Consider the following 26,094-nt stretch of genomic DNA (forward strand, 5'->3'; position numbering starts at 1 on the left):
TAAGACCATAATCTGCGATACCCTGCAGATACCTCACAACAAGAAGGTGAGCAGTACGAAAAGCATGCATAACCTGAGAAACAAGATTCGATACACAAAATTTACCGGGCCTAGTCAGAGGCGGATTTAGGATTTGAAAATGGTAGGGGCACCACTGTCGAATAAAAATTTGAGCAAATGTTTAAGTCGGAATCGAACTCAGGCAGAGCACTAAAGTCAAGTTGTGGACCCTAAATCGATCAATGCAGCTACTTAAAATTTTAATCTTAGGGTGCCAATTAAATATAAATGTGTTATTTAAGATATATACACATATATAGGTACATCTTTTCCGAAGTTACCAAGGATCGTTGACCCCACTACCAAAGTGTAGGTACGCCTTTGGGCCTAGTCATAGTCAAGTATTGTAATGCTCCCACCATACTGCGGTATTCAGAAGGATCAGATAATAGTTTCCCATTTATCTATAACAACGAGGTCCTGGATGATAGCGGTGTGCGAACAAGTTTAAACTTGTGAATACTAAATTTGTTGAACAAGTCTTGAAAATATTTAGTTTGAGAAAGAAACATAGAATCTAAAGACCGCACAACCATAAGAGAAATGATGTGGTAAAGTAAACAAGCTCCCGGTAAAAATAATATCATCCAGAAGTAAAATAAAAATGTCAGAGGAAGAGCGAATTGCATCAACACGTAAACAATTGGATTAGTGAATTTATGTTTCTATTATTTTCAAGACCTTTGGAGTTGACTTTATAGCCATAAAACAAAGGAATAAATTGCATCAATATATAAACAATTATTATTTAAATCTAAAATCAGCATAGAGCCATCAAATAATTTATAAAACATAACTTCCTCTGTTGTCTCACCGTCTTTTTCACAACAATAGCTTGAAAAATACAATAGGAATAAAAAGGTACCATTGAGGAAATCAAGAAATGCATCTTATTGGTTATGGGGTCGTAATATTCATTACACTTTTTCTATTCATAAGAATTCTCATCCTTACCATCTGGTATGTACTCAACGCCAGCAACAACAAACAGCTTTTTGTTAATCGTAGAGACAAAAGGCTGCCTACGCAACCCAATAGATATCATCACCAATAGCGCCCAACTTCCTGACATTCCAAAACTAGAACGACAGAGCTTCACAATGGGAAAAACCTTTTTCTTGGCGCATCTTGGGATATGAGGTGCCAAATTATACACAATAGAAGTATATGGGAGTTGTTTAGAATTAGTTAATATTAGTTAGTTAAATCTGTTACTTTGACAACTGTAAATTTGTTGTTAATCAGTTAGTGGAGTTAGGGGTATTAGCACTATATAGTGCAGCCTTGTATTGAACGATAATGAGCTAAAGAATATAATTCTCATTTCTCTTCTTCCTCATTTCATTTCTTCTATTTCTATGGAGCTTGAATCGAATATGGTATCAGAGCGGGCACTATAAATTGATCAATCTCCGACGAGATCCAAGTTATCTGAGCTCGATTCCTTAACCAGCTATGGCAGAGAGTGAAGTCAATTCCCTAGATTATAATCATCCATTGTTTCTGCAAGCTTCAGATGCACCGGGGCTAGTTTTAATTATTCTCAAGCTCACAGGACCAAAAAAATATGTACTGTGGAGTAGAGCGATTAAATTGGCACTCCGAGAAAAAAGCAAGCTGAGATTTGTGGATGGATCATGTGTGAAAGGTAGGTATAAAGGTGAGTTGGCAGAACAGTGGGAAAAAGGTAATGCAATTGTTCTTTCATGGATTGGTAGTACTGTTTCTAATGAATTGATGCCTAGCATCGTATATGCATCGAATGCAAGAAAAGTTTGGGCTGACTTTAAGGAGAGATTTGTTAGATCGAATCTAACTAGGATCTATCATCTATAGACTGTTATTGCAACTCTGAGACAGGGGACTAATTCAGTTACTAGCTACTATTCTAAAATAAAAGATTTATGGGATGAGTTGGATGTAATTGCACCTTTAGCATCATGTGACTGTGAAGAATCTAGGCCATCTGTAGAGTTATTGAAAAATATACGATTACTGCAATTTCTCATGGGGTTGAATGAAAGCTATAGGAATATTAGGAGCAATATCTTAGCTAAGAGGCCTGTAATCACTGTGAATGAGGCTTATGCAATGGTCACAGAAGAGGAAAGCCAAAGAACCATGGGGTTAATAGACACGTTGAAAGATCCACTCACAATGATGGCAGGAAAGAGTCATGAATTCAGACAAAAGAGGCTAGGATTAGTCTGTGACTATTGTGGTTATAAAAGACACCTCAAAGAAAATTATTACAAGATAGTAGGGTACCACCAGATTTCAAAAGCAAGAAGAAAAGCCAAAACACAGGAGGAAGGACTTATGTAAACAATGCAACCACCAGTAAGATGAAGCAGGAGGTTATGATGCCAACTCAAGGAAATTTCTTTACTGAGGAACAGTATAAACAATTGGTGAATTTGTTGCAGAAAACAAACACAAGTGACTGTTTTACAAATATTGCAGGTATTATTGCTTTAATGGCAAATGTAGCTGCTAATGATCATGTTTGAATAGTTGACTTAGGGGCAACACATCATGTGACACATTGCAAGAAGCTTGTTGTTGTTATTGGTAGGTTCACATCAATGTAGATTACAATTTCCTACTATATAAGGTACCTACATATGACCAAAAATTCTATTTTGTCACAATTGTAGATGACTATCGTAGATTTACTTGGGTATGCTTAATACAATCTAAGTGTGAAGTAGTTGTTGTAATAAAGAACTTCCTAGCAATGATAAAGACTCAGTTTGAAATCACTGTGAAGGTTGTTAGATCATATAATGGTATTGAATTTTTTAATTCTCAATGTAACACTTTATTTGTTTCTCTTGGAAATACATTAGAGTAATTGTCCATACACCCCACAACAGAATAGGGTGGTTGAACGAAATCACAGACATATCTTGGAGGTAGCAAGAGCCCTAAAGTTTCAAAGTGCAGTTCCTAGAAGATTCTGAGGTGATTGTGTAAGGACTGTTGTATATTTGATAAACAAGTTTCCTACTAGTGTGTTACAAGGTAAATCACCTTATGAATTATTATATGGAAAATCAGTTAAGGTGGATTGCTTAAGGGTATTTGATTGTTTGTGCTATGCAAGTAACCTACCTAAGGGTGATAAGTTTAGAGTCAGGGCAAGAAAGATTGTTCTTATTGGATACTCAGAAACTCAAAAAGGTTACAGGTTATATGATCTTGAAAATATGAGCATATTTGTTAGCAGGGATGTGGTGTTCAAGGAGGAGATATTTCCTTTTAGAAATAATACATGCCCAATTGATGCATATGACCTTTTTACCTCTCAAAATTCATTGGAGGCAGAAGAGATGGTACAATCACATCCAACTGTGCTACCATCTACATCTCAGAACATGCAACCACAAATTGAAGACACTACTACTACAGTACAGGAAACCACAAATGATGCAAGAGTTCTAGACAATGTCATACCAGATGAGAATGTAGCTCAAGTGAATGACAATTTTACTGATGGCCGAGGAGCTGAGCCAACAGACGCCCAGCAACATTCTTCAGAACCAACAACATCTGAACAAGAAGTTGAGCCAATAGAAGTTCAGGTGCACTCTTTGGAACCAACAGAGGATGGAAGTATACATCCTCAACAAGCATCTGCAGATGTGAGAACTAGGAAGTCTGGTCGACAAGGAAAGCCATCCATTTGGCTTAAGGATTATGTTACTACTATTAGGACACACACTAACAATTCCTACTCTATTTCTAATGCCATCTCCTATGATAATTTGTCTCCTACATATCAGTTCTACCTTAGTATTTTTTCAATCTTAACTCAGCCATAGTCTTTCAAAGAAGCTGCATATAATCCAAGGTGGATAGAAGCTATGAACCAAGAGATTAAAGCACTTGAAGACAATTACACCTGGGAGGTGGTGGACCTAACAGAAGGTAAGAAACCAATTGGTTCTAAGTGGGTATTCAAGATCAAATACAAGTCCAATGGTGAAGTTGAGATGTTCAAGGTACGGCTGGTTGCCAAAGGATACACTCAACAAGAAGTGTTGGACTATCATGAGACATTTTCTCCAGTTGCAAAAATGGTAACTGTGAGAACTGTACTTAGCATAGCAGCCTCAAAGGGGTGGATTCTACATCAAATGGATGTCAACAATACGTTCCTACATGGTGATTTATATGAGGAAGTGTACATGCTCTTGCCACAAGGTTTCCAAAGCCAGGGGAGAATAAATTCTGTAGACTAGTGAAATCACTCTATGGCTTGAAACAGGCTTCGAGACAATGGAACATTAAGCTCACAGATGCCTTAGTAGGAGCAGGATACTAGCAGAGTGCATATGATCACTCTTTGTTTACTAAGCAATCAGGACAAGACATTATTATCATCTTGGTGTATGTTGATGATCTTTTAATCACATGTAACAATATGTACTTAATAAAAAAGGCCAAGAGTACTTTGCATACCAAATTCAAAGTCAAAGATTTGGGGGAACTTAGATAATTCTTGGGTATAGAAGTAATGAGGTAAGATAAGGGCCTACTGTTAAACCAAAGAAAATATGCATTGGAGTTGATTTCTACCACAGGATTAGCTGCAGCCAAACCTGCTTCTATTCTTATTGAGACAAATTAGAAATTGACTACCACAGAGTATGATCAACATGTAGGACATAGTGGAGAGGAAGAATTGCAGGATATAGCAAGTTACCAGAGGTTAGTAGGTAAATTACTCTATTTGACCATCACACGTCCTGACATTTGTTTTGTTGTACAAGTGCTGAGTCAGTTCATGCAACATCCAAAGCAATCTCACATGGATGCTACACTTAGAGTAGTCAGGTACATCAAAGGCTCACCTGGACTTGATATATTCCTAAAGAAGGGTCCTATTTCACATCTCACTGCCTACTGTGATTTTGACTGGGCGGCATGCCCAAATACACGAAGATCAATTACTGGATAATGTTATAAAATTGGGGGAGTCCTTGCTATCATGGAAGTCCAAGAAGCAGCAGACAATAAGTCGTAGCTCAGCTGAAGCTGAGTAAAGGAGTCTTGCAACAGTAGCAGCTGAAATCACTTGGCTAGTTGGGGTGTTAAAGGAATTGAATGTTGATTTACAACAACCAGTTGATCTCTACTATGACAGGAAAGTTGCTCTCCAAATTGCAGCAAATCCTATATTTCGTGAACGAACTAAACATATAGAAATTGATTATCACTTTGTCCCAGAGAAGATCAAAAATGGACTACTCATGCCTCATCATATCTCAACAAAGCCTCAATTGGCAGACATTATGACAAAAGGACTTGGTATTGCGCAACACTGTTTTCTTCTTTCCAAGCTAGGAGTTTTCAATGTATTTCAACCTCGAGCTTGAAGGGGAGTCTTGGGATATGAGGGGCCAAATTGTACACAATAGAAGTAGAGGGGAGTTGTTTAGAATTAGTTAATATTAGTTAGTTAAAGTTGTTGTTTTGACGGCTGTAAATTTGTTGTTAATCAGTTAGTGGAGTTATGGATATTAGCACTATATAGTGCAACCTTGTATTGAATGATAATGAGCTGAAGAATACAATTCTCATTTCTCTTCTTCGTCATTTCATTTCTTCTATTTCTCTAGAGCTTGAATCGAACAGCGCAACCATCCGGTGGCAAGGTCTCAAGATCGACGTGATACCACGAATCTGAAAGTACAAGAAGGGAGGATGAATTGTCAATTTTTCTTTTTATATCCTAAGTAGTTGACTAGCTTACTAATTAGTTGACAAACGCTAAAAATAGAATATAATTGAAAGCAGAAGTAAAGTGCAGGAATTAAAGATATCCAGAATTTGCATACTAGTTCGGATTTAATGTGAATCTGTTAAGAGAAGCGGAACTATTAAATTATAGTTAGCTTAGGTGGTTAAGAGTAGAGTTAGCTAATCTTATTAGTTAGATTCGTTAGGAAGGTTGTTAGGAAGTTAGTAGTTAATTAGTAGTATAAACACACTGTAGATACTACTTTGTAAAAATAATTCATTTCCTCCTCTTCTTCAATAAAATAGTAACTCTGCTTTCTTTGAGTTCCTTCTTATCTTCTCCTCCAAGTCACGATTTCAGCTAAGAGCTTCCATAGCCATGGAAGCTAACATGGTATCAGAGCTCGTGATGATGATCTTAGTCTAATTCCTTGCTCAATTGTGTGTATTTATATTACTGTGATTCAGTCAAGCTCCTGAAGTGTTTGAAAGTAGCAACACCCCTGATCTAGGGTTTGCAATTTAATTAGCTGAAGAAAAAAAAGCTTCATCAACGGCGATTGGAGACGAAACTAACGAGAGCACATCGAGACATGTGAATGCACCAGTAGCACCTGCTGTTTTCCCCATAATTGATCATAATCATCCTCTTTTCCTTCAACCGACTGATACACCAGGTAGCTTGCTTATTTCTCTTCAGCTAACTAGCTTAGATAACTATGCTTTGTGGAGTCGATCTATGAGAATAGGTCTATTAGGTAAAAGTAAACTAGGTTTTGTGAATGGTCGATACCCAAAATCTAAGTTTGAACTTGAATTTCATGAGCAATGGGAAAAGGTAAATGTTGTAGTACTCTCTTGGATGAATGTTGTGTGCCCAGGGCTATTAAGTAGTGTAGTGTATACCTCTAATGCTCATAAGGTATGTGAAAATCTGAAGGATAGGTTTGATAAAGTAAATAGATCTAGAGCTCTATACCTGCATAGAGATATTCATACACTAACACAAGGAACAATGAATGTGGCTGATAACTTCTCTAAACTAAGTGATCTATGGGATGAGTTTGATGCCCTCATGCCCTGTCCTGGTTGTCTCTGTCAAGAATCAAAGAAATATGCTGAGCATTTTGAGTATCATAGATTACTTCAATTTCTCCTGGGATTGAATGATACTCACCCTCTAGCTCGAAACCAAATCATGATGATGATATTAGTGCCTAGTATTAACAAGGCATATTCTCTTCTTATGGATGTGGAAAGCCAAAGGAATCTGGCAAACTTCACTCAAATGGTGCAAATGACAGAGGTTGCTAACATCAGTGCTTTGTATGGCAACAAAAATCCAACCCTTGGGAATGGATAGTTTAGAGCTTAGAAGAAGACAGTGGTGTGTGAGTTTTGCAACTACAAAGGCCACACCAAGGAAAACTATTTCAAGTTGATAGGATATCCTCAAGACTTTAAGTCTAACTTCAAGACAAAGAAGAAAGGGGGTAACTCTGGAGCATATGCCAATCATGTCAACACTGCTCCTAACTACAATCCTACTATGCAAAACACTCAGATGCAACTTGGAGATTTACAGGGCAGAGCAGAATGAATAACAGATGGACAACATCATATGCAAATGCCTTTATCACCTGAATTTCAGCATGTGCCTCAGTAAATGCATATGATGACTTCACTAACTAGATTTCAGACTCAGCAACAAGCACCAACTCTTTTCTTTACTCAGGAGCAATATCAGCAGATAGTTCAGCTACTGAACAAGGGAGCAGATGAAGGTCCTTTTGCCAGAGCTGCAACTGTAGGCAAACTGATGGCTTTATTATCCAATCATGTTAACCACAATTGGATAATGGATTCTGGAGCTTCAAACCATATGACATCCACATTAGATTTGTTAAGTTCATGTCAGTATTCCGCCTCAAAAGGGAAGTAAGGTTCACTTGCCTACAGGAAATGTTACCTCTATTTCACATGTAGAAAAAGCAAGTGTGTTTAACTATCAGGATATCAGTAGTGTGTTGTACATACCAGAGTTTAAATACAATTTGTTGTCTGTGTCTAAACTGACCAAGGAGTTGCAGTGTCTTATGGCAATTTTTCCTGATTTCTGTATCTTCTAGTATTTTTACAGTGGTCAGGTGAAGGGAATTAGTAAGGAGGATCAAGGACTGTACCTACTACAAGGCAAGTCATTACTAAGTGGTATACTTAATCATGATCCAGCTCAACTAAGGAATAAAACTCCTCAACAAGTATCTAAGGTGAAATCTATACATAAATCTACTATGTCTAGGAATAAGTTTGCTTGTATGGCTAATGAATACTCTGACTCTGGTGTAATCTGGCATAGAAGGCTAGGTCATGCACCTATAATGCAATCAAGAAATATACATCACTGAGTAACCTGAAGGATAATCATACTCACTGCATTGTATCCTCTAGTCAAGCAAACAAAGTTACCTTTCAAACTGAGTACTACTACCTCTAATAGTGTTTTAAACTATTATATTGTGATGTATGGGGCCTTATAGGGTACCAACATATGACAGTAAAAGGTTCTTTGTTACTATTGTGGATGACTATTCTAGGTTTACCTGGATTTTCTTACTTGTCTCTAAGTATGATACAATGGTTATTCTGAAAGATTTCCTAACAAAGGTGAAGAATGTGTTCTCTACATCAGTTAAGACTCTTAAAACTGATAATGGTAGTGAATTCTTCAATTATGAAGTACACAATCTATTGTCATCCATGGGCATTATTCATCAAAGTACATGCACTTACAAACCTCAGCAGAATGGAGTTGTTGAAAGGAGACACACGACAATTTTAGAGATGGCCAGAGCTCTGAGATTCCAGGCTGCTATTCCTTTGAAATTCTGTGGAGAGTGTGTATCTACTATTGTTTCCTTGATAAACAGACTTTCCTCAAGAGTTATTGGCGTAAAATCTCCTTTTGAGATGCTTTATTTGCATGCTCCATCTCTCTCACATCTCAGAGTGTTTGGTTGTTTGTGCTATGCAACCTCACCCGAGGAACTGGATAAGTGTGCTTCAAGAGCAGTACCTGGAGCATTTCTGGGCTATTCTTCAACTCAGAAGGGCTACAAGTCTATGATCTACACTCAAAAACCTTTATTATGAGTATAAATGTGGTATTTAAAGAACATATTTTTCCTTTTAAACACCTACAAACCACTAGCAGTCCCATATTTTTTGTTGTAGACCTAATGCCTTCTACCACAGAAATGCAGTCTTTCCCTGAGCCTTATGATCCTCCTTTGTCTCCTGCCTCACCTTAAAGTCTAATTATGGACACATTCCCAACTGATGCACCACATATTCCCCAAACTTTAGAGGAACCTACTTCTTTAGGCTACTCTCCTTCTGCCGTTGAGCCTAGTGTTCCAGAGTCTTTACAGCCTCCTTCTATGAACCTTAGAAGATCATCAAGACCTAGAAAACCACCCTTGTGGCTACAAGATTATGTGACACAGTCAGTCACATATCATACCTGTAAATACCCTATGTGTCCTATGACACTCTTAAACCATCTTATATACATGCTCTTTCATCTTACTCTTCTCTCATATAACCAAATCCTTCAAAGAAACAGCTACAAACCCCAAGTGGATTGAAGTTATGAAACTTGAAATAGCTGCCCTAGAAAACAACAACACATGGAGTATTGTGGACCTTCCTACAGGCAAAACACCTATTGGGTGAAAATGGATTTTCAAGATAAAGTTCAAGGCTTCAGGGGAAGTTGAGAGGTACAAGGCCAGGCTAGTAGCCAAAGGCTATAGCCAGGAAGAGGGACTGACTATACTGAGACTTTTTCTCATGTTGCCAAGATGGTAACAATTAGTACCATCATTACCTTAGCAGCAGCTAAACAGTGGGTCATTTATCAGATGGATGTGCACAATACCTTTCTTAATAGTGATCTCCTAGAAGAAGTGTACATGCAGATTCCTAATGTGTTTGCTAGACAGGGGGAGTCTCACAAGGTCTGCAAACTACACAAGGCCCTGTATGGGCTCAAACAGGCTCCAAGGCAATGGAACAAGAAACTAACTGAGGCTTTACTGTACATGGGATTTCAGCAAAGCCACTTTGACTACTCTTTGTTTACCAAACACAAGAGCGGTGACTTAGTTGTGGTGTTGGTTTATGTGGATGATCTACTAATCATAGGCAACAATGTGGAGCTATTGAACCAGATAAAAACAGATCTGCTGAGAAATTTTAAGATGAAAGATCTAGGTGATCTGATGTTCTTTCTGGGCATTGAATTTGCTAGATCAAAAGAAGGTATAGTCATGTCTCAAAAAAAGTATGCATTGGAACTCATCTCTGAGTTAGGGCTAGGGGGAGCTAAGCATGCAGGCACACCTCTTGAGCTGAATCAGAAGCTAACTTCTGAGGAGTATGACAAAGTTGTAGCAAGTGTAGGAAGCTCATAAGCAGCATATGCAACACTCATGGGTCCAAGAATTTATCAAAGGCTTGTGGCTACTTTACCTGACTATGACCAAACCAGACCTAATCTTTGTGGTTCAAGTCTTAAGTCAGTATATGCACAATCCTTAGATGTCTCACATGGAAGCAACCTTGAGATTGGTAAGGTACATTAAAGAGACTCATGGGATAGGACTCTTTATGCCAGCACAGAATGCAAATCAGTTGTCTGCATACTGTGACTCTGACTGGGGTTCCTGCTTACAAACTAGGACATCAGTCTCAGGTTATGTAGTTAAGTTTGGTGATGCATTGATCTCATGGAAATCAAAGAAACAGGAGACTGTGTCCAGAAGCTCTGTAGAAGCTGAGTTTAGAAGTATGTCATCATGCACTGCTGAGATAGTTTGGTTAATTGGTTTGTTCAAAGAGCTTGGAATTCAGCTACACTCACCAATTAAGCTTATATGTGATAGCAAAGCTACAACTCAAATTGCAACTAACCCCATCTTCCATGAAAGAACCAAACACATTGATATAGACTGTCATTTTGTTCGAAAAAGAATACTACAAGAGATAATAAAAACTCAGCATGTGTCCACCAAGGAAAAACTAGCAGACTTACTCACAAAGAGCTTGGGAAAGACTCGGCATGACTACCTACTGGACAAGCTTGGAGTGAAGAACCTCTTCAAGCCTTTAGCTTGAGGGGGAGTGTTAAGAGAAGTGGAACTATTAAACTATAGTTAGCTTAGGGGGTTAAGAGTAGAGTTAGCTAATCTTATTAGTTGGATTAGTTAGGAAGGTTGTTAAGAAGTTAGTAGTTAATTAGTAGTATAAACACACTATAGATACTACTTTATAAAAATAATTTATTTCCTCCTCTTCTTCAATAAAACAGTACCTCTGTTTTCTCTGAGTTCCTTCGTATCTTCTCCTCCAAGTCACAATTTCAGCTAAGAGCTTCCATAGCCATGGAAGCTAACAGAATCTTACTCCAGTTCCATTGATTGCAAGGGTGTTCTCTCTTCAAAACTCTTTGAATAATTTCGTACAATCGTGTTGATGTTATCTTCGAAGACCAATTCACTTTTGGTTCTATGTACGGTCGTGGTATTTTCGATACAATGCCTTACCAATGTTTTTCTCTCCTTCTTCTCTCCATTGATTATACAGTAAATTTCACTTAGATTACCATGCTTGTATACAGTAGAACAAAGAGTATGAAATTGATTTGATCAAAGTATATTCTTCAAGGCTGATACAAATGTATATATACTTCGTGAGGTCTTCTTGACTGTTGATTGATGAGAATCTTGAGAGATTACCGACCCAAGGGAGTTGATCATTCTTTCCAAGAATAAGGGTGGAGCTTCCGCTAATTTTGCCTTGCCTTGTGGTTTTGATGGTCTTTTCCTCCGCTGAGCAGATCTTACTATTATTTGAGCAATCAAAATTAAATCCCTTAATTCCGTGAGTTAACGGTCTTCATTTGATAGAGGAATCTTCACTGCATATTTTTGCATTCTTGACTTTCTTTAATTTGGGTCCTTCCTATAATATTTTCCGTCAATTTGCTGTCAAATCCTTGATTGATTTTTCCTTCTGATTTTCGCCACTCCTTCCTTCTTCATATTTATGATAGTATTCCTTTACTTTGCTTCTGGAGTATTTCTGCACATAAAAAATTATTATTTTGCATCATTAAAATAAATATAGATCTAACTGAATCTTCATCAGATCCGCGACAGTGGAGATAAACAACACTCTTGCTCGAAGCTTCCATTTCTCATTCACAGTCGGTTGATCGATATCTTTAATTTGGAGACTATATGGATTAGGGTTAAAAACGTTCCCCCCTTTAATATAACTCAATTGAATATATACCCACAATAATTCTAAACTATAACACTTAATACCACTAATAAATTTCCTGCATAAAAGTAACTACGTAAGGTATGAACAAATGCATTGGTCATTATATATAAAGGCCCCTTAAGCTTGGCATTATTTTTCATTTCGATCTATTGAACACCTGAATATCCTCCACTAACAACCAATACACAAAACAAAAGACTTAAAAGTAAAAGCAATTGACGTGATAAAAGAAATCAGTGACATAACTTTTCTTCGTTACTCTCAAAACATGAAGAACTTGAGGAGTTGCAGTTAATAATACAGATACAATATGAACTAAAACTATCTATCTATATTATTATCTATATTATTATAAAAGCACGAATAATTTATGCTAAATATTGAACGACTAAAATATCCCTCACATATTAATTGATTTTTATTCCCTTAAATATTTATATAATTTAAGGATCTAATAGTAAATTAGCTAATGATGGAATTCTTTTTCGATTTAAACTACGCATGCCCTACAAAATTGGTCCTACTTCGATTCGAAAAGCACATCCATAATTTTCTTTTATAATTTTCTTTTGTTGTTGCAATTGCAAACAACTATGCAATTGGGTGAGACTAGCATTATTACGTTGTGTTCGAGTTATACTTGGAAAAAGGGATAGTTAAATATTTTTATACCATTAAAATATTTGTAGTCTTTAGCACTCTATCTAATAGTAATTAGGATTTCAAATCAACAAATTTGTTAACTTTGAATTGGTAAATCACTACTATCGCAGATATTGTCAAGTTTGTAAAGGACTCTAACCTAAAGATCAATGTTCGACCATTATGAAAAGTTGAATATCACCATATGTAATTATTTGATTTAGAGAAACACTTTTGAAGTATTCGATATATTGTATCAATAATACTCTTCATGGCACTCTAAGTATCTTCGAATGCCTTAATTTCACCATCAGCTTAACGCAGATTCAGCTTTTCTCTTTATTTTTGCTATAAACTTTTTAATTTCGTACTATCACAAAATAGAATATTTTAAGGTGAAAGATAGAAACTTTAATTGTCTGCCTTCTATAGTTAAAGATAAAATAGTCAAAGTCATGTGTTCCTTCTTTCAGTTTTTCTTCTTTATCCTGAATTCCTCACTTTGCATAAGTCACACATTAAATTAATTCTTAATTATTGACATATTGCATCGTGCTTGTATGCAGATAAAGATATAAATTTGCAGTGATCTATTTATTATTGCTTCTTTCAACCTTCTCTTGTAGTGTGGGAAGTTAGAACCTTGAAAGGGAGTTGTATCAGTTGCTTACTATTCAAAAGGTTTTTTGTCTTCTAAATATAATTTTATGATGGATAAATTGCTCGGTCTCTTATTCTTCAAGAATATTTTATGCATCAAAATACAATATGATATATGTATAAAATTGTAATAGTTAAAACATTTCTATTGTTAAGTTTAATGGAATTCTAATCCCAATCAAGTTTTAGTTTTTCAGATTTTATGCCCTACTTATTCTTGATCTAAAGTGACAACAATTCTATATGGACAAATTTTTTATTTGAACCACATATTACCAATAATTAACGGTGACATTGCTTATATAGCTCTAAAACTATTAGTTTGCCACTGAGAATAGGGGCTGGCGAATAAGCATTATTGAAGTCTTTGGATCATTACTTTTGTTCGAAATGAACATGAAGAGCAAGCTATTTGGATTTGTGAGATTTTTTTAAGCGAGCAAAAGCCAACAATGTTATCAAGTACTTTGACAAATTCTGTATCCATAGTACTCAAATTACCTTTGAAGTATGTTATTTCTGTTATTGTTTTTGTCGGTTACATTTTAGGTTATTTTTCGGGGCAATATTAAAATAAAATAATTCTTAAAATATTTATTTGTGTGGTGAGTCAATTGTTACAAACTACAGACAGTGAATAATAGTGTACCCTAAGATTCCTCTTCTGTATATGTCACGATCCAGATTTTCACACTCTCGGGAGTCATGATGACGCCTACTAATGAGAGCTAGACAAGCTCACCCTTGACTACCTTTTTCATTAACACATTACTTCTTTTAACAATTATCAGTGATAGCATGAGAACAGTAGAATTAAATAAGTAAGCGGAAGACTTAAATTAAATAAGCTGAACAGTAATGCGAAAGTCAACATACGCCACTACCCAAGAACTGGTGTCACATCACTCACGAACTACTAAGAGTACTAAATACAACCGTTTGGAAGAAATATAACACTGTTTGTCTCGAATACATGAGATAACAGAATGAAATATAAGATAGAGGAGACGCCGGGCCTGCGGACACCTGCAAGGCTACCTCGGTGTCGCAGTGGATTGAAGGCTGGCTCCCGCGCTACGGCTGCAGTCCAATACCTGGATCTGTGCAAAAGAGCACAGAGTGTAGTATCAGCACAACCGACCCCATGTGCTGGCAAGTGCCTAGCCTAACTTCGGCGAAGTAGTGACGAGGCTAGGACCAGACTATCAAATAACCTGTGCAGTTCAAATATCTATATGTACAGCGGAAAAGAAATACAGGAAATAATCAGTCAATGTGGGAAGGGAAAACATGTTGTGGGGAGGTAACAGTTCCAAATAGAAAACCTCAATAAAAGAAAGAAATAACAAAGCCAGAATATCAACAAGAATCAGAATTCAACGATTTGCACGTCATCACCCTTCGTGCTTTTACTCTCGTCCTCACCCAAACAATATTTATAATAAAAATGTGCACGACATCACCCTTTGTGGAAGACTAGACTTAGAAATATCCAACCTCACAAATCGATTGGACAAAGACTGATCATCCAAAGCAAGCGGTTTCTCACTAACTGGAATATAAGCAAGACTGCCCATACTGGCTGACTTTCTACTCAAAGCATCGGCCACCACATTAGCCTTTCCGGGTGATATAAGATAGTGATGTCATAATCCTTCAACAACTCCAACCACCTTCTCTACCTCAAATTCAACTCCTTTTGCTTGAACAAGTACTGAAGACTCTTGTGGTCAGTGAACACCTCACATGCCACGCCATACAAATAGTGCCTCCAAATCTTCAATGCATGAATAATGGCTGCCAACTCCAAATCATGCACTGAATAGTTCTTCTCATGAATCTTTAACTGCCTCGAAGCAAAGGCAATGACCTTGTCATCCTGCATCAACACTGCACCAAGCCCAATACAAGAAGCATCACAATAGACTGTGTAAGGCCCTGAATCTGCGGGCAATACTAACACCGGTGCAGTAGTCAGAGCTGTCTTGAGCCTCTGAAAACTCACCTTACACTTGTTCGACCATCTGAACTAGGCACCCTTCTAGGTCAACCTGGTCATCGGGGCTGCAATAGATGAAAACCCCTCCACGAACCGACGATAGTAGTCTGCCAATCCCAAAAAACTCCGAATCTCTGTAGCTGATGCTGGTCTAGGCCAGTTCTTGACTGCCTCAATCTTCTTCGGATCAACCTGAATACCCTCTGCTGACACAACATGACCCGGAATGCAACTGAACTCAACTAGAACTCACACTTTGAGAACTTAGCATATAACTGGCTATCCTTCAGAGTCTGAAGAATCACTCTAAGATGTTGCTCGTGCTCCTCCTGGCTACGGGAATATATCAAAATATCATCAATGAAGATGATCACGAACGAGTCCAAATAAGGCCTGAACACTCGGTTCATCAAATCCATAAAGGATGCTGGGGCATTTGTCAACCCGAACGACATAACTAAGAACTCATAATGCCCGTACCAAGTGCGGAAAGCTGACTTAGGGACATCGGATGCCCTAATCCTCAACTAATGGTAGCCAGATCTCAAGTCAATCTTTGAAAATACCTTGGCACCCTGAAGCTAATCGAACAAATCATCAATCCTCGGCAGTGGATACTTATTCTTGATGGTGACCTTGTTCAACTGTCGGTAATCAATGCACATTCTCATTGAATCATCCTTTTTCTTAACAAACAAAACCGGCACACCCCAAGGCGAAACGCTAGGTCTAATGAAACCCTTCTCAAGCAAGTCCTACAACTGTTCCTTCAACTCTTTCAACTCTGTCGGGGCCACGCGATACGGCAAAATAAAAATGGGCTGAGTGCCCGGAGCCAAATCAATGCAGAAGTCAATATCCCTATTGGGTGGCATCCCCGGCAAGTCTGAAGGGAATACCTCAGGAAACTCGTGAACAACAGGCACAAAATCAATAGAGGGAACCTCATCACTAGAATCGCTAACATACGCAAAATAGGCTAAACACCTAAACACCTCTTCTCGACCATACGCCCAGCCTTCACACATGAGATAACATTGCGGGTAGAATCACCAGGAGTCCCTCTCCACTCTAAATGGGGCAAATTCGGTAAGGCTAAGGTCACAGTCTTGGCATGACAGTCCAAGATAACATGGTAAAGTGATAACCAGTCCATCCCCAATATAACATCAAAATCAACCATGTCTAAAAACAACAAATCTACACAAGTCTCAAGACCCCCAATCACCACAATACAAGAACGATGAACTCGATCGACCACAATAGAATCACCCACCGGTGTAGACACATAAACAGGAATACTCAATGAATCACTAGGCATGACCAGTTACGGTGCAAAATAAGATGACACATACGAATACGTAGACCCCGGATCGAATAAAACTGAAGCATCTCTATCACAAACTAGAATAGTACCTGTAATAACTACATATGAAGCCTCAGCCTCAGCCTCGGGCCTATCTAGAAGGGCGTAACATTGGGGCTGGGCCCCACCACCCTGAACTACCTCTTTGGGACAGCCTGCTACTGGCTGGCCTCCACCTCTAGCGGCCTGAGCTCCACCTCTAGGACCTCTACCTCCACCTCTAGCACCTCTACCCCCACCTCTAACTGGTTGGGCGGACTGTGGAACACCTAGTGCCTGTACCATAGCACGAGAACCCTGATGCTGAGAGCTACCCAGTGCTCGAGGGCAAAACCTGGCAATGTGACCCAGATCACCACAAGTGTAACAAGCCCTCGGCTGCTGAGACGCTGGCCCTGTCGACCTGAATGACCACCTCGGAAACTCTGAAGTGGCGGTGAACTGATGGGAGCTGGTAGTGCACTATAAGGCTGTTGATCATAATAATGCGTCTGAGAACCATGACCACCTGAAGTGCCATGGGAGACCTGGAGAGCTGACTGAAAGGGCCTAGGAGGATGGCCTCTACCATATGAATCTCTACCTCTAGACGAGGTACCACTAAATTTGCCTGAATGACGGGGTATCTTATCTGACCCATGACCACCTCCCTATGACAGAACCATCTCAACTCTGCGGGCCACGTTGGCCTCCTCTTGAAAGGTGATCTCACTCCCGACCTCCTTAGCCATCTGAAGACGAATCGGCTGAATAAGACCATCAATAAACCTCCTCACCCTCTCTCTCTCTCGGTGGGAAGTATGACAAGAGTATGGCGAGCTAGATCGATGAAACTGGTCTCATACTGGGTGACCGTCATGGAACCCTGCTAGAGGCGCTCAAACCGCCTCCAAAAGGCCTATCTCTGAGTCACGGGGAGAAACTTCTCCAAAAACAACACTGTGAACTGCTCCCAAGTCAAACATGGTGAACCGGCTGGTCTAGATAAGCAATAATCCCTCCACCAAGACTTGGCGGATCGAGACAGACAAAAGGTAACAAAATCAACTCCATTGGTCTCAATGATCTCCATGTTCCGAAAAACCTCGTGACAACTGTCTAGATAATCCTGGGTATCCTCAGTAGATGCACCGCTGAATGTAGAAGTGAAGAGCTTGGTGAACCTATCTAGCCTCCACAAAGCATCGGCGAACATAGCTGCTCCATCGCCGGTCTGAGCTACTACACCCGGCTGAAGTGCCACAGCTGGTTGAACCGCTGGAACCTGAACCTGGGGAGCTACCTGCTCCGGAGTGCGCATAGCAGAAGTCTGAGCCCCTCCTCAAGCCTGAGAAGTGGCTGGTGCTACAGGAAGCAAACCTGCTCGGGTGACACTGTCCATGAGGCCCACCAATCGGACCAGATTATCCTGAAGAACTGGGGTGGCAATGAACCCCTATAGTACCTGAGCTGGGCCTACCGGAACTGTTGGGGCCGGAACCTCCTTCTCAAAATCAACCTGCGGCTCTGCCACTAGTGTTGCTGCTCAAGGCTGAGATCTGCCCCTACCTCGGCCTCTAGCACGGCCTCGGCCTCGCCCTCTACCCCTAGTAGGAGATGTTGCTAAGGGCTCGGGCTGCTGAGCGGTAGATGAGGAAGCGCGTGTCCTCGCCATCTGTGAAAGAACAGAGTAGAAAGGAACAAATCCGCACGACAAGAAAGAACAAATGTGAAATTTTCCAAACTCTATAGCCTCTGGGGATAAATACAGATGTCTCCGTACCGATCCCTCAAACTCTACTGAGCTTGTCCGTGAGTTGTGAGACCTATGTAACCTAGAGCTCTGATACTAACTTGTCATGAACCGAATTTTCCCACCCTCGGGAATCATGATGGCGCCTACTAATGAGAGCTACGCAAGCCCACCCTTAACTACCTTTTTCATTAACACATTACTTCTTGTAACAATTATCAGTGATAGCATGAGAACAACAGAATTAAATAAGTAAGCGGAAGACTTAAATTAAATAAGCTGAACAGTAATGCGAAAGTCAACATATGCCTTTACCCAAGAACTGGTGTCACATCACTCACGAACTACTAAGAGTACTAAATACAACCGTTTGAAAGAAATATAACATTGTTTGTCTCGAATACATGAGATAACATAATGAAATATAAGATAGAGGAGACGTCGGGCCTGCGGACGCCTACAAAGCTACCTCGGTGTCTCGGTGGACTGAAGGCTGGCTCCCGCGCTACTGCTGCTGTCCAATACCTAGATCTGTGCAAAAGAGCACAGAGTATAGTATCGGCATAATTGACCCCATGTGCTGGCAAGTGCCTAACCTAACCTTGGCGAAGTAGTGACGAGGCTAGGACCAGACTACCAAATAACCTATGCAGTTCAAATATCTATATGTACAACGAAAATGAAATATAGGAAATAATCAGTCAATGTGGGAAGGGGAAACATGTTGTAGGGAGGTAACAGTTCCAAATAGAAAACCTCAATAAAAGAAAGAAACATCAAAGCTAGAATATCAACAAGAATCAGAATTCAACGATTTGCAGGGCATAACCCTTCGTGCTTTTACTCTCGTCCTCACCCAAACAATATTTATAATAAAAATGTGCACGACATCACCCTTCGTGCTTTTGCTCTCGTTCTCACCAAATCAATCGTATATTAATAATGTGCACGGCATCACCCTTCGTGTTTTTACTCTCTTTCCTCACCGCATAGTCAATGAATATCGGTATGGAATGGTACATCGTACGGCACGACATCACCCTTCGTGCTTTACACTTTTTCCTCACAATAGCAAACAATGCACGGCATCACCCTTCGTGTTTTAACACTCTTCCTCGCCCAAACAACAATCACAAACAAAGGGGCAAGGGAGTAGATAAATAATGGTAGAAATCCCTGCAAGGGAATACAATTAAACAGCTAAATCCCGGTAAGGGAACAATATCAATAAATTTCAACATCCCAGCAAGGGAGATAATCAACAAAGCAACAAACATCCCTGCAAGGGAACAATTCAATAACTATTTCTCTTCCTTTCACTTCTTACTTTATAACTCACTTTACCACTTGAGTCAATCCTCCAAAGGGTTCAATTATCTCATATACTTTCATCATTCGTCTAACTCGAGCCAATGCTCCTCAAAGTTCAAAGATCACAATTTCTTTTACATGCTTTTTACAACATATAGGAATCATCATTAAGGCATGAAAGATACAACAAAAATCAGAATATCCGCAATATAAAGACTCACGGTCATGCTGGACACCAACATATAGATACTCGTCACCATGCCTATACGTCGTACTCGACAATTAGCACGTAGCATATAAGTCGCAACTCCTAATCCCTCAAGCTAAGGTTAGGCCTAACACTTACCTCAAATTTCCACGGCCAAATAAATCCTCAATTACCGATTTCCTCTCGAATTTGGCTTCAAATCGATTGTATCTATACAATAATGACTTCAATACATCAATAAATGCTAAAGAATGCGAACCTAATGCCTAATTATAGCTTTCCAAGCATTCTTCCCAAAATCCCAAAAATCGACCCCGGTCCCGCTTGGTCAAAATACGAGGTTCGGACCAAAATCAAATCACCCTTTCACCCACGAGCCCGAATAAATAATTTGTTTTCAAATTCGACCCCAAAACGAGGTCTAAATCAAGAAAAATCAAAAAGCCCTAACTCTACCCAATTCTCTAATTTCTACCCTTAGTTACATGTTTTAGGCCTAGATTTTCAATAGATGTTGATAAAAAATGAAGGAAACGAGTTAAAGATTACTAACTCAAGAGATTATGGTGAGAATTGCTTCAAAGATCGCCTAAGAGTTTTGGAGAAGAAGAGGTTTTGTGAAATTTTGAGAAATCCCGTAAGTGTTCTGTTTTTGTCTTTTAAAAATCACTGGGTGATTTTACTCTACGCGTTCGCGATAGACCCTTCGCGTTCGCGATGGGTCAGGCTGGTTAGCCTACGTGTTCGCGTTAACGGGCTCGCGATCGTGAAGCTTTAGCTTCTCGAGCCTATGTGCTGGCAAGTGCCTAGCCTAACCTCGGCGAAGTAGTGACAAGGCTAGGACCAGACTACCAAATAACCTGTGCAGTTCAAATATCTATATGTACAGCGGAAAAGAAATACAGGAAATAATCAGTCAATGTGGGAAGGGGAAACATGCTGTCGGGAGGTAACAGTTCCAAATAGAAAACCTCAATAAAAGAAAGAAACATCAAAGCCAGAATATCAACAAGAATCAGAATTCAACGATTTGCACGGCATCACCCTTCGTGATTTTACTCTCGTCCTCACCCAAACAATATTTATAATAAAAATGTGCACGGCATCACCCTTCGTGCTTTAACTCTCGTTCTCACCAAATCAATCGTATCATAATAATGTGTACGACATCACCCTTCGTATTTTTACTCTCTTTCCTCACCGCATAGTCAATGAATATCGGTATGGAATGGTACATCGTACGGCACGACATTACCCTTCGTGCTTTACACTTTTTCCTCACAATAGCAAACAATGCACGACATCACCCTTCGTGCTTTAACACTCTTCCTCACCCAAACAACAATCACAAACAAAGGGGCAAGGGAGTAGACAAATAATGGTAGAAATCCCTGCAAGGGAATACAATTAAACAGCTAAATCTCGGTAAGGGAACAATATCAATAAATCTCAACATCCCAGCAAAGGAGATAATCAACAAATCAACAAACATCCCTGCAAGGGAACAATTCAATAACTCTTTCTCTTCCTTTCACTTCTTACTTTATAACTCACTTTACCACTTGAGTCAATGCTCCAAAGGGTTCAATTATCTCATATACTTTCATCATTCGTCTAACTCGAGCCAATGCTCCTCAAAGTTCAAAGATCACAATTTCTTTCACATGCTTTTTACAACATATAGGAATCATCATTAAGGCATGAAAGATACAACAAAAATCAGAATATCCACAATATAAAGACTCACGGTTATGCTAGACACCAACGTATAGATACTCGTCACCATGCCTATACGTCGTACTCGACAATTAGCACGTAGTAAATATGTCTCAACTCCTAATCCCTCAAGCTAAGGTTAGGCCTAACACTTACCTCAAATTTCCACGGCCAAGTAATCCTCAATTATCGATTTCCTCTCGAATTTGGCTCCCAATCGATTGTATCTATACAATAATGACTTCAATACATCAATAAATGCTAAAGAATGCGAACCTAATGCCTAATTATAGCTTTCCAAGCATTTTTCCCAAAATCCCAAAAATCGACCCCGGTCCCGCTTGGTCAAAATACGAGGTTCGAACCAAAATCAAATCACCCTTTCACCCACGAGCCCGAAGAAATAATTTATTTTCAAATTCGACCCCAAAACGAGGTCTAAATCAAGAAAAATCAAAAAGCCCTAACTCTACCCAATTCCCTAATTTCTACCCTTAGTTATATGTTTTAGGCCTAGATTTTCAAGAGATGTTGATAGAAAATGAAGGAAACAAGTTAAAGATTACTAACCCAAGAGATTATGGTGAGAATTGCTTCAAAGATCGCCTAAGAGTTTTGGAGAAAAAGAGGTTTTGTGAAATTTTAAGAAATCCCGTAAGTGTTCTGTTTTTGTCTTTTAAAAATCACTAGGTGATTTTACTCTACGCGTCCGTGACAGACCCTTCGCGTTCGAGATAGGTCAGGCTGGTTAGCCTACGCGTTCGCGTTAACGGGCTCGCGATCGTTAAGCTTTAGCTTCTTGAGCCCTCGCGTTCATGTCCTACAGGTCGCGTTCGCGTCCTACAGGTCGCGTTCGCGTAAGGTAACTACCCCTCCCCCTGCCCAGGCCCATTTGGCCTTCGCGTTCGCGTGGCCAGGAACCTGTTCACGAAGGTATATCCCACCACTGCCTCGCGTTTGCGACCTGGGCTACGCGTTCGCATAGAAGGAAGTTCCTTCAGCAACATTTTACACATCGCGTTCGTGAGGGCCATCCCACGAACACGAAGAAGGAAGTACCAGAACACCTAAACAGCTTTTGCTGCAATTTTTCTTAAGTACGAAACCTTCCGAAACACACCCGAGCCCTCTGGGATCCTAACAAACATATGTACTAACTCAACAACATCATACTAACTTATCTATGCGATCAAATCACCAAAATAACCTCAAAAAAAATGAATCAAACCTCAAAATCAAGAACTTTTCTCAAACTTCATCAAGTTTCAAATTTAGAAATTTAGGTCTGAATCACGTCAAACGACGTCTATTTTCAACAAAATTTTAAGGAATGACTTAAACCATATATAAGACCTGTACCGGGTACCAGAACCAAAATACGGGCCCGATACCATCACTTTCTAATCAGATTTCATTTCAAATTTCTTTAAACGATTTCAGAAAACAATTTCACTTAAAAATTCATTTCTCGGTCTTGGGACCTCTGAATTCGATTCCGGGCATACGCCCAAGTCTCATATTTTCCTATGGACCCTCCGGGACCGTCGGATCACGGGTACGGGTCCGTTTACCCAAAATGTTGATCGAAGTCAAATTTACTCATTTTATAATCAAAACTTAGCATTTTTCACAGATTTTCATATTTAAGCTTTCTGGTTACGCGCCCGGACTGTGCACACAAATCGAGGTGACCCTAAATGAGGTTTTCAAGGGCTCGAAAGCACAGAATGCAATTAAAATCAAGTGATGACCCCTTTGGGTCGTCACATTCTCCACCTCTAAAACAATTATTCGTCCTCGAACGGACAGAAGAAAGAAGTACCTGAGTCGGGGAAAAGATGAGGATAACGGCTCCGCATATCGAGCTCAGACTCCCAGGTCGATGCCTCAGGGGGCTGGCCTCTCCATTGGACACGAATAGAAGGAAACGCTTCGACCTCAACTGACGAACCTGCCCGTCTAGAATGGCTACTGGCTCCTCCTCGTACGACAAGTCCTTGTCCAATTGGACAGTGCTGAAATCTAACACGTGGGATGGATCGTCGTGATACATCCGAAGCATGGACACATGAAACACTGGATGCACGACTGATAAGCTCAGCGACAATGCAAGCCTATAATCCACATCTCCCACTCGATCAAGAATCTCAAACGGACCAATGAACTTAGGGCTAAGCTTGCCCCTCTTCCCAAACCTCATCACGCCCTTCATAGGCGATACTCGGAGCAATACCCGCTCACCAACCATAAAAGCCACATCTCGAACCTTGCGGTCTGCATAACTCCTTTGCCTAGACTGAGCTGTACAAAGCCTATCCTGAATAATACTGTCCTTATCTAAGGCCTCTTGAACTAGATCCGTACCTAACAACCGAGCCTCTCCCGGCTCAAACCATCCAACCGGAGATCGACACCACCTACTATATAAAGCCTCATAAGGAGCTATCTAGATACTCGACTGGTAACTGTTGTTGTAGGCAAACTCTGCTAAAGGCAAAAACTGATCCCACGAACCTCCAAAGTCAATAACACAAGCTCGGAGCATATCCTCCAATATCTGAAGAGTCCGCTCGGACTGCCCGTCCGTCTGAGGATGAAATGATGTACTCAACTCAACTTGGGTGCCTAACTCTCGCTGAACTGCTCTCCAGAAATGCGAGGTGAACTGCGTACCTCGGTCCGAAATGATAGAGACCCGCACACTATGAAGACGAATAATCTCCCGAATATAGATCTCCGCTAACCTCTCGGACGAATAGGAGACTGCCACAGGAATGAAATGCGTTGACTTGGTCAGCCTATCAACAATGACCCAAACTGCGTCGAACTTCTTCCGAGTCAGTGGAAGTCCAGTAACGAAGTCCATAGTAATCCGCTCCCACTTCCACTCGAAAATCTCAATCCTCTGAAATAAACCACCAGGCCTCTGATGCTCGTACTTAACCTGCTGACAATTCAAACACCGTGCCACATATGCCACAATATCCTTCTTCATTCTACGCCACCAATAATGCTGCCAGAAATCCTGATACATCTTCGCGGCGCCCGGATGAATAGAGTACCGGGAACTATGGGCCTCCTCTAAAATCAACTCCCGAAGCCCATCCACATTAGGCACACAAACTCGACCCTGTAATCTCAAAACTCCATCAGCATCTAAGGTAACCTGCTTGGCACCTCCAAGTTGCACCGTGTCTCTAAGGATACACAAATAGGGATCATCAATTGTCGATCACGGATACGCTCCAATAACGAAGAACGAGCGACCATGAAAGCTAATACATAACTAGGCTCAGAAATATCCAACCTCACAAATCGATTGGACAAAGCCTGAACATCCGACGAAAGCGGCCTCTCACTAACTGGAATATAAGCAAGACTGCCCATACTGGCTGACTTTCTACTCAAAGCATCGGCCACCACATTGACCTTTCCCGGGTTATATAAGATAGTGATGTCATAATCCTTCAACAACTCCAACCACCTTCTCTGCCTCAAATTCAACTCTTTTTGCTTGAACAAGTACTGAAGACTCTTGTGGTCAGTGAACACCTCACATACCACGCCATACAAATAGTGCCTCCAAATCTTCAATGCGTGAACAATGGCTGCCAACACCAAATCATGCACTGGATAGTTCTTCTCATGAATCTTTAACTACCTCGAAGCATAGGTAATGACTTTGTCATCCTGCATCAACACCGCACCAAGCCCAATAAGGGGAGCATCACAATATATTGTGTAACGCCATGAACCTGTGGGAAATACTAACACCGGTGTCATAGTCAGAGCTGTCTTGAGCCTCTAAAAACTCTCCTTACACTCGTCCGACCATCTGAACTAGGCACCCTTCTAGGTCAACCTGGTCATCGGGGCTACAATAGATGAAAACCTCTCCACGAACCGACTATAGTAGCCTACCAATACAAAAAAACTCCGAATCTCTATAGCTGATGCTGGTCTAGGCCAGTTCTTGACTGCCTCAAACTTCTTCGAATCAACCTGAATACCCTCTGCTGACACAACATGACCTAGGAATGCAACTGAACTCAACCAGAACTCACACTTTGAGAACTTAGCATATAACTGACTATCCTTCAGAGTCTGAAAAATCACTCTAAGATGTTGCTCGTGCTCCTCCTGGCTACGGGAATATATCAAATATCATCAATGAAGACGATCACGAATGAGTCCAAATAAGGCCTGAACACTCGGTTCATCAAATCCATAAAGGTTGCTGGGGCATTTGTCAACCCAAACGACATAACCAAGAACTCATAATGCACATACCGAGGGCGGAAAGCTGT

The 26,094-nt window shown here is 40.1% G+C and overlaps 1 protein-coding gene across 1 annotated transcript; it reads left to right on the forward strand.

Annotated features, from left to right (window-relative positions):
* Positions 1 to 1,515: 1,515 nt before the first annotated feature.
* LOC138868221 (uncharacterized) lies at positions 1,516 to 2,385 on the forward strand. The gene is made up of 2 exons (XM_070145751.1): positions 1,516 to 1,809; positions 1,921 to 2,385. Exons 1-2 carry the CDS (start codon positions 1,516 to 1,518, stop codon positions 2,383 to 2,385), a joined length of 759 nt encoding a protein of 252 aa, XP_070001852.1.
* The last annotated feature ends 23,709 nt before the right edge of the window (positions 2,386 to 26,094 follow it).

Source organism: Nicotiana sylvestris, chromosome 1 (assembly GCF_000393655.2).
Source record: "Nicotiana sylvestris chromosome 1, ASM39365v2, whole genome shotgun sequence".
NCBI lineage: Eukaryota > Viridiplantae > Streptophyta > Magnoliopsida > Solanales > Solanaceae > Nicotiana > Nicotiana sylvestris.

Coding starts and splice junctions, on each gene's coding strand:
- LOC138868221 (XM_070145751.1), top strand. CDS start 1,516: ATGGCAGAGAGTGAAGTCAATTCCCTAGATTATAATCATCCATTGTTT. Junction 1,810..1,920: donor ATGAATTGATGCCTAGCATC/GTATATGCATCG, acceptor ACTCTGAGACAG/GGGACTAATTCAGTTACTAG.